At 60.4% G+C, this 9351-nt stretch overlaps 1 protein-coding gene across 5 annotated transcripts in view; it reads right to left on the reverse strand.

The window, feature by feature from the left end:
* Window positions 1–406: 406 nt before the first annotated feature.
* SLC29A1 (solute carrier family 29 (equilibrative nucleoside transporter), member 1) overlaps window positions 407–9351 on the reverse strand; it is a 35321-nt gene continuing 26376 nt past the window's right edge. For 3 of the 5 annotated variants that reach the window (XM_014951038.1, XM_014951037.1, XM_014951042.1), the window contains 12 exons: window positions 7326–7408; window positions 6728–6809; window positions 6279–6451; window positions 5913–6052; window positions 5568–5702; window positions 5295–5392; window positions 4825–4915; window positions 4599–4690; window positions 4359–4467; window positions 4002–4087; window positions 2062–2261; window positions 407–1415 (listed from right to left, as the gene is read on the reverse strand). In XM_014951038.1, the coding sequence (XP_014806524.1) occupies window positions 1304–1415; window positions 2062–2261; window positions 4002–4087; window positions 4359–4467; window positions 4599–4690; window positions 4825–4915; window positions 5295–5392; window positions 5568–5702; window positions 5913–6052; window positions 6279–6451; window positions 6728–6809; window positions 7326–7354 (1347 nt within the window). In that variant the 5' untranslated portion in view covers window positions 7355–7408 and the 3' untranslated portion in view covers window positions 407–1303. Of the gene's footprint in view, window positions 1416–2061; window positions 2262–4001; window positions 4088–4358; window positions 4468–4598; window positions 4691–4824; window positions 4916–5294; window positions 5393–5567; window positions 5703–5912; window positions 6053–6278; window positions 6452–6727; window positions 6810–7325; window positions 7409–8134; window positions 8299–9048; window positions 9269–9351 lie in introns of those variants that run through there. The other 2 variants (XM_014951043.1, XM_014951039.1) reach the window with 2 other exon arrangements.

A 9351-nucleotide genomic window follows, 5' to 3' on the forward strand; every position in this document is an offset into this window, starting at 1 on the left:
GCGTCCCTCCGGGCGCCGCGGCGAGGGGGCGGCGGGGAGCCCCGGCCGGCGGGAGGGGACTATTTCCTGCCACCGGTAGCGGAGGAGCACCATCGCAGCGCGAGCAGTGCTAAGCACTTCCAGAGGCTTCCACAGGGGTTGGGGTCGCCGCTGCCGCCTCGGCTCTTGGGGAGGGAAGCCTGGGAGGGTACTCACTGACCCCGCCCCGTGTAGCCCTGCCGGGGGTCAGCAGGGGTGAAGAGGGGCCGCAAGGGAAGCCCCCGGGTGCATGCCCCGCTTCGCTGCCTCAGGGTGGCTACAAGGCGGAGGGGGGGGCCTGGGGGTGGTCGGGAAATGGCAGTGCCCCCTCCCTTCAGCCCTCTCCCCTGTGGTGACAGATACACACACACAATACCCAACAGGGGCGTTTTGGTCTTTTTTCTTTTTTTAATAGAAAACGGCAACTGTACAGACACGTTTACACAGACAAGGGATGGGAAAGCCGAGGCGAGGCCTCCCCCTGCAGCACAGGCAGGCAGGGGCGGCAGCCTGTGCGGGAATGGAATTGCCTCCTCTTGCAGCCCGCGGTAGGGCCTCCTGCCACACAATCGGAGGGGCAGGAAGAAAACAATGGCAGAATTACAAAAAAGTAGGGAAGAAAGGCGAGGGGCAGGGGAGAAGGTGGGGTGTGGAGACCTCCTCCTCCTCCCTCAGCCCAGCCAGGGTGCTGGCTCTTTATGTGGGTGGGACACAGATGTCTATGTCCCTGGGATGGTGCTGGGCAGGGCGATGTGCGCCTAATAGACAGCGGGGATGGCGAGGCTGGCTGGGGGCTTTCCCACCCGTATGCAAGTCTCGCCAGCAGGAGAAGTGTGGGATGTTTCCAGGCACCTCAGAAGGAGAGGAGAGCAAATCCCTAGCTGGCTTAGGGAAAAGGGCAGGAGAGGGAATAACACTGGATACCAGCCTCCAACTCTGTCAGAGAGGAGGAGGCTGAGAATGGCTTTTGGCCTGGAGCTGGGGAAATTAGGCAGCATGGGAGGCGACTGGACCTCTGTGAGATCCTGAGGGTCTTACACACACACACAGAGCATGGGAAAGGAGAAGGCACGTAGGCCTGAAGGCATCACACAGCCGAGCGTGGCAGGAGCCAGGCCAACCCTGCAGGAGTGGAACCGTCCCTGGGTGTAACGTCTGCCGTGGCAGTGTGATTTGGCAGGGGCAGGCGTGAGGTGTCATCTCCCCACGGCGCCGAGGTATCCAGGGCCTCGGAGGAGGATGCGGAGCCATCTCTCGGTGTCCCTGCACCCTCTGGGTGCTGCTGCTAGATGAGAATTCGGAACAGGAAGGAGACGGCAGCTCCCAGAGCCAAGCCCAGTGACAGGAAAAAGGCCATGACAGCTCCAGCTGTCTCCGCTTCGTGGGCAAGCACTTTCCTAGGGGAGAAAGAGGTGTCAGGCCCATCCTCAGGGATGCTGTGCCCTGTGCCCCACTGTGAGTTCAACAGAGAGGTGGGAGGAGGCCACAGAAGAGCCAGAAGCTGTGCTCCTCTGCAGCAGAAGAATGATAAGAGCAACTCCACCTCAGCCCCAAGAGCCTGGCTCCACATTATGGGCTCATAGAGAAAGAAAACATGCATGAGGCAAGAAGCCCTGAAGCTCCCAGTGCCAGGGACACCGGATGGCTCTCTGACTCTTGCCCTCCTGCACTGCAGCCCGCCTGGCTGAGCCCCAGCTGGGCTTCTGGTGCTGCCCGTGCTCCTGCGCTGGGCAAGGCTGCTCACCCAGTGGTGGGTGCTGTGCCACCCTTCGCTCCCCTCCAGACACCCACTGCATCCGGCCCCTTCCCCAGCATGGCAGGTGGGGGACATGGAGAGCCCAAACAACAGCTTCCTCATCTCTAGGATATGGAGGCAGAAGGCTGGAGATGGGACACTGGGGTTGTCCACCCTGAGGTGGTGTGGCGATCCCCCTCTGCGTCTGCATCCCCACACCAGAGCTGGGCAGAGCCAGACTCCAGTTGTGCTGCGGCTGGCAGCTGGGGGTGTAATCAACCCTTCCCCTGTCCCCAGCTCTTACTCACTTGGGCCCAAAACACATGCAAAGGCTGGCCAGGTAGCCATTGGAGATGGAGAAGAAGATCATGAAGACGATGTACCAGGCGTCATGAGAGAACACGGCAGGCAGGTAGTTACGGGGCTGCACGTTGCACAGCATGAAAAGGGGGATAAAGATGACACGGAGGGCCACCAACGCTGGCAGGAGGCAGCTGTCCTTCCCGGGCTGGGGGAAAAACACAGGTCACTGAGCGGCTGGGAAGCGGACAGTCCCCATCCCATGGCACGACGGCAGGGGCTATCCAGGGGCTGTCCCTTCTGTGCCGAGGCTGTGGGGGAGCCACAGAGAGGGCAAAGTTGCTTGAGAGACCTTCTGTGCTGCAACAAATCTCAGCCTCACCACTTGCTATTGTCAGGAGGCCCTACTAGGTCTGAAAGTCCTATCCCAGCTGACTTGGAGAGCAGCAGCACTAGAGCCAAAATACTGAGCTGGGTTTGTGAGCGACCGCTAAGCCCTTGCTGGAAACAACAGGCAGGCGGGCAGGAGAGCCTCGTGCGCCCTCACGCAATCTCCTCCTGTGGTGAACTGCGGCGCAGGACAAGGCTGGCTGAGGTAAATCCCCTCTGGCACCTCAGGGCCAGCAAACTGGGCTTTAACCAGCTCTTCAGCCTCCTACGCCATCCCCCAGCCAAGCGGGGCGAGATCCAGCAATCTGGGAAAGGGATTACGCTGGGGCTGTTTTGGACAGTGCTGGGAAAAGCACAGACCAAGCTATGGTCTCCTCGGATCCTAACAGAGTCTCTGAACATGTCAGGCTCAGACGGAGGAGAAGGCACCATCCTCCTGTGTTGTCCCTGCAGCTGGGACTGAGGCAGCCCCTGGTACGAGCCGTGCCTGGCTCCGTCTTGGGTCCCCTTGGTGAGGTGCCACAGTCACAGACAACAGGACTCACTGGTCTGGGGTCAGGAAAGACCCACAGCTGCCTTGGGAGCTGCGTGGGCTGGCGTAGCTGTGGGACACTTCACGAGCAGAGGGGAAGCTGAGGTTAGGCCAGTTGCCGTGCCTGTGGGCAAACCAGCAAGAGCAGCAACAGCCTCCCGTGCACAAGGAAGAGAAAAAGGAGCGACCGGGGCCCCAACCAGGGAAATGAGGCCCAAACCACATGCAGTCAGACTTTCCACATAGTCTTGTTTTGGAAACATCTCCTGCTGGGTCATCCCACCACGGAGGCTGCGGGCTGGACACCAGGCAACACGGCTCATGGCCAAGGCCGAGGGCAGCCAGCAGTGATGGCCAAGGAAGAAGCAGCTCCAGGCCCTGGGGAAGCCAGGCCTGAGCAGACCCCACCGCACGTGGTGCTGAGGAGTTTCTCTAAACAAACAGCCTGAACAATATGGGGGGAAATGGTGCTTGGGGGGGTTGGTGAAGGGGCAGGAAGAGAGACAGAGGGGACAGCCCCCTTCCTCGCCCACCCCCATCACAGCTCCCATCACCCAGCCCCAGCAGCTCTGAGCCAGGCAGGGGAGATGATGGCAGGGGGAGGTGGCAGGAGGCAGCTCTGTGACCCACACAGCATGGCTCTACCCTGCTCTCGGGACAAGGCTTTTTAAAGCAACTATGTCCCGTGCGGAGGCCAGGGGGTTTATTTTGGGCTGCCCTGTCTTTCACCCTCTTTTGCTGCCGCCATCCTGCCTGGCTGTTTGCATAGCTGGAGTGAACGTTTGTTTACAAAGAGGCTGAAATGGAGCAAGCAGCTTCATCCAAGCCACGCTGAAAGAGGGGTGGGAGGAAGACAGGACAACACTGTGGTTACCCATAAATCTCTGCTTAGGACTTAAAGCCAAGGCAGGAGTCAGCTCTGCACCTCCTTCCTCCACACCATGGATGGTGGCCCCAGTGAAAGCCGTGGCCGAGGGGCCTGGGGATGGAGACTGCCTGGGAATTTGCTCCCTGCCCCATGCTTACCCATGTGAGGAGGGCAGTGAGACTCCGTCCCATCCAGTCGAAGACATTAAAGAGCAGGAAGCAGGACACAGGGATGAAGTAGAGACCTGCAGAAGGGGGAGAAGGTCACTGAAAAGTCCAGGGTGCCCCAGGCCCTCCCACCATTTGCATGGAGACTTTCAGGTCTAGGTCCTCCTGGTTTCCCACTAAGGGCTTGAATGGTCTCCCAGCCAGGCCAGTGTCCACGTCCAAACCATCATGCACAGCTGTTTCCTCCTCCCCTCAGGCATACCTACTACTTCAAGCCCCACTTTCTTTTCTCCCATTTGCCTTCTTCCTAGTTTCCTCCTACCCCACCCCATCCCTGCCCACACTTACCCCATTTGTTTCCCTCTCCGAGGACAGTGGACACCTTAGCTGTGATGGAAGGAAAGACGCCGATGGTGACAGTGAAGACGAGGCAGACAGACAGAGCCATGACCCAGAGCTAGGAAGATGAAAGAAAGAGGCTGGTACCAAACACAGGGCAAGAGACCAGAGCGGGGCTGGTCTCCTCTTCCCATGCTTTCCTCATATCCCCTGCTATGAGGGGCAGGGCAGGGGTCGCTGGCAACTCACCTTCTTAAAAATAGCAATGACCGAGGGCTTCTCATCAGGGTTGTGGATAGGGATGACCTTTGAGTTATTCTGCTCCATCCCATTGGGCTCATCTGCAGGGAGAGACACAAGTAGGGCATATCAGACCCCAGAAAGCTGGGATATAATTTAGTCCTTCTGTCTCATTCTTCCTCTCAGCTCTTCCTTTTTTTTTTTTTCCTTCCTCTTCCCTCTCTCAGCCCCTCACCTTTCTTAATCAGGTCTCTCTTGGTCTCCAGCTCTGCGTTGTACACATGGTACTCTGTCTTGTCCTTCATGGAGTAATATCGGAAGAAATCCTGCAGAGAGAAAGCCACGGAGAACTCATTCATGTGTAAGAAAAGGCGGCTGCCAGGGGCTGTGTGGTAATAGCAGATGTGGGTGATACAGGCAAATGCAACATGGGCAAAGTATTCCTTCCACTTATGTCTGATACTGATGCTTTCCTGCTCACCCGGGGGCTCATTTCCACAGTATCCCAAGGATATCCCAAGGGGTATCTGAGGTGGGAAGTATCCCAGAGAGCTCCCTCGGGACAGGGGAGAGCTTGCCCTGAACTAGGAGGTGGAGGCTGGTAGAAGCTAATGCTGGGGTTCTACTGGGCCACGGTCGTTGTGCTGTGATGCACAAAGGTCCCATTTTCCCACACCCTTCCCCACCAGAACAACAAAGTCTCACCATGCGAGGCAGAAGGATGTAGGAGAAGATTGCCAGGACGATCGCCACACAGGCTGTGGTGAAGTAACCGATGAAGCTCTCAGGTTGCTGGGCGCCAACTGGGAGCACAAGAAGGGAAGAGATGGGGGGAAAAAAGGGAAAAGATGATGAGGGCTGAGAGGAGCCAGGCCCTGCTGCCATCTCCCATCCAACCCTACAGCGCGACCCCAGCAGATCCTGTTAACAGCAGGGCTCTGGGAAGGCCGTGTCACCCGCAGGGCAGGGATTACTCACTGGCAATACTGAAGATCATTGCCAAAGCAGCAAAGGTGCCCGCCAAGCCCTGCCCACTCATGATGGGAGCCGTGTAGCTGGCAGGCAGGAGCCCTGCCAGCCCAAAGAGGCTGCTCTGGAGGATGGCGCCGAAGGCTGTGAAGGGGAAAAGATGAGCAGAAATGAGAAACCAAAGGCAAGGATGGGCTGCACCTCTGCGGGGAGCCAAGGCCCCTGCCCTGTGAGGCAAGGCAGGTCCCCCTCCTCCTTGGATCTCTCACAGTGAGGTTCATGCTTTTCTCCCAGAGAGATTAGCCACAGCAATGGGGCTGAGCCCTTTTCCATCCTCCCTGCTGCCTCACTCACAGTTGATTAAGATGATGCTGATCATGGTAAAGATGAAGAAGGGAAGAGGCTCCATGGGGACCTTCACCATGATCGCGGTGATTAAAAACACTAGCCCAATGGCCACCAGGCTGCCTGAGATGCGGATCTGCTGGGGAATCCTGCAAGAGAAGGTCTTGGTGAGGAAAACTCACCCCACAAAAGCCTGTGAGGCCAGGGCCAAGCTCTCCCATGGGAATCCCAGCCAAACCCCTGAACAGGAGACTGGTGTTTGCCTTTGACTTGACTGAATGAGCTGTGGCTTGGCTCAGAAGGACGGGCCGGGGCTGGCTGGCCCTGTGGGGGCTGGCAGGGGCAAGAATGGGGCAAGAATGGGGCAAGGCTCACCGCTGGTGGATGAAGGAGTTGAGGCAGGTGAAGATGAGGAGGGGCACCATGGCGCAGAGCGTCATAAAGTTGTCAAACATGGACTGCAGGTAGGAGGGGGGCATGACAGCCCCACCAGTCAGATTCCTCAACTGGCTTGTCTCGTCTGGGTCCGCAAGGCGGCCGATGAAATACTGTAAGAGAAGGAGCCTCATGGGGCCGAGGTACTCCGAGGCCTTCCCCCAGCACACTCGGGCCACCCTTGTCCCCACTCTGGCCCCATTCACAGCCCAGGGCTCCTCCTGACACCTCAGTGCCACTTGTTCACCCAGGTCACCCATGCTTCTGGGTCTCCTGCATGCAAACACAGAGGGTCTATGCCGTGCAGTGCTGCCACACCTACAGCATGGTCCCTAGAGGTGACAAGAGATGATTAGTGTCATGGGCAGCAGCAGGAGGGAAGCTCTCACCTCCCTGGCAGTCATGAAGAAATTCCATGGCAGCAGCGTTCCCAGGCCGAGGATGAAGAAGATCAGCCAGACAGCCTTGTACCTGTGGAGAGGACAGAGCAGTTTGGAGCAGGGCAAGGGACAGGCATCTCTCCTGACTGTGCCCGACCCTGCAGCCAGAGGCACCGGGAGGACAGAGGATGAAATTTATTGCCGTGTCCCTGCCCCACAGCCCCTGCTAGCCTGGGCTGCCAGAGGAGACATGGCACTGCAGAGGAGCCATGGGAGGTCCTCCCTGGGAGGGTACGAAGGCGAGGAGAAGCTGGCTGCTCCTCAGCATGTGGCACCCAGATGCACAGCGGCCATTGCCAGCGCTGGGAGGGAGTCAGGCTCCCCAGGCGTTTCCCAGCGCCGGAGACTGTTTACAGCTTGTTTGCCATGGAAAAGCTGACGGAGAGAGCATCATCTCGGGGAAGGGAGAGCTCAGCAGCCCAGTGAGCACGCAGGCAAGGGTGTCCCCTCTGATGCTGGGTCCCCCCTGATGCTGGGTCCTGCTGTCTTCCCTGACCTCCCGGTATCCTGGATGTGCCCCCACACCCACCCCACAGCCCGGCGTTACCTGTCTTGGGGCCCGTCTCTTGCTGTCATCTTGTGCAGCAAGCATCAGCACAGGTCCCAACAAGTCTCGTGGCTGCTCTCCGTCTGAAAAGCAAACAGGATTTTAGTGGGGAGTGAGGGACGCAGGCCCGGCAGGGGCCCTGCTGGTTCTAAACCCCCTGTCCGTGCTGCCGGGTAAGTGTTCCATGGCACCGGGCGCCAAACAGAGCCCGCAAACGGCAAGAGCACGGCGCAGCAGCTCTGGAAACCTGTGGCTCAGAGTCCTTCAGCCGAGGGTCTGTGACACACAGCCTTATTCTGCCGGCTGGGGGACAGCAAGCCTCCCCTCCCAAAGGGAAATGGCTCTCCTGAGATGCCCAGGCTGCTCGGGGCCGGCTGCCCGGCTGCTCCACAGCAGGCTCTTAAGGGATTTGTGAGCCTGCAGCTCTCTCTGCCCCCAATCCCGGGGCTGTGAGCGAAGCATCTGCGCAGCGGGCTGCGTCCGCCCCCCTGCGCTCCCCACCTCCCTCCAACGCCCAGGGCACGGCGGCACAAAACACATAATTCAGCAGCTTCTCCGGACAGAACCACGTGAACTGCCCCCCCAGTTTCCAAATCCCGCTTCCCTGGGTCTCTTTCCTGGGTCACCTTGGAAAGCCAAGGGCGTCCATGGCACTGCTGTCCCCTCCCCGCTGCCTACCGCTTCTTTCTCCCCCATCACCACCTGCCCGGCTCCTGCCACCCCCCTGGCGTTGCACCCCTAGGACCCCCGAGAAGGGTCCTTCCCCCCCCCCACCCCCGCGGGCAGAAGGGAATTAGCCGCAGGCCTGCCTTGTCCTTTTCCAGTCGGGGCGTCGCAGCATGGGGTGCTCCGGCCCCTCTCCCAGGGCTTCATCTGCAGCGGGGCTGCCGGCGCTGAGCCCCCGGCCCCCCCGGGGCATGCCCCCCGCCGGCCTCACAGCATCCCCGCCCGCAGCCCGGCAGGTGGGGCGGGAGAGGGAGGGAGGGAGAGGAGGAGGGAGGAGGCATGGCCGGCAGCAGCATGCTGGGATCTGTAGTCCCTGCCGGTCCCTTAAAGGCGGCGGAGACCGTCCCCTGCCGCAGGTGCCCGCCTGGTTTACTTCTGGGCAGGGCTCGCCTCCCTCCCCCGGTGCCGCCCTGCGGGTGGTGGAGCCCGCAGCGACCACGGAGCCCAAACGTAGCTGGCAGGACCGCGGAAAGGGATTTGGGAAGCCCGCTGGCAGCTTGGAAAAGCCAGAGCTGGCTGACAGGTAGGTCTGCATGGGACAGAAAGCCCTCCCCAGCCCGGCAGGTGCCACCAGCTCGATGCCAGAGCCGCCTGCAGCACAGCTCCCCGCCTTCCCACGCAGACAGCTCCCGCCTCGCCCTCCTGAGCCACCTGGGCTTCCAGAGAAAACATCCCAAAATCCCCTCCCGGCAGCCTGCCAGTGCCTCCGTGGGCAGGAGACGCCCCGGGCCCTGACCTGGGATTAGCAGGGGGACCTGCAAGCAGGACTGCCACCTCCTTGCACACAGAAACCCTGCCGGGGCCACTGCTTGTCCCCCTGCAAATAGATCTCATCCCCAAACAGGCAGGAAAACCCCAGCCCCTGCCGTGGGTCCCCAGCAAGCCCTCAACACGCTGCCCCTTGCCCAGCCAAGTCACCAGCCCCCTTCCCCAGCCCCCCACCAGGTGACAACGGTGTCCCAAGAATCCGGGGCAGGGACCGACCCCACAGACATACCTGGGGAGGACAGAGCCAGGGCAAGCCCTGTGTTCGGTGTATTTGAAGGTGGTGTGTCCCCCCGCTTCCGCACCCCCCTGCTCTCAGGGTTGAGCGTCAGGCCCCAGTTTAGGTCACGGGGGCTGGGGCCATGTGGGTCTGGTGGCATCCGTGGAGGAGGAGAAGAGGTGTCGGGTACCACGGCTGGCACAGGGCCCGGGTCCCGCTGCCCAGGCGCCCATCCGCAGGGCCCAGGGAAGGGAGGACGGGAAGGGTGTCGTGGAGGAGGTGGCAGGAGGCAGGGGGGAGGCAGGGGGGGATTGG

This window comes from Calidris pugnax, unplaced genomic scaffold, assembly GCF_001431845.1.
Source record: "Calidris pugnax isolate Ruff unplaced genomic scaffold, ASM143184v1 scaffold24, whole genome shotgun sequence".
NCBI lineage: Eukaryota > Metazoa > Chordata > Aves > Charadriiformes > Scolopacidae > Calidris > Calidris pugnax.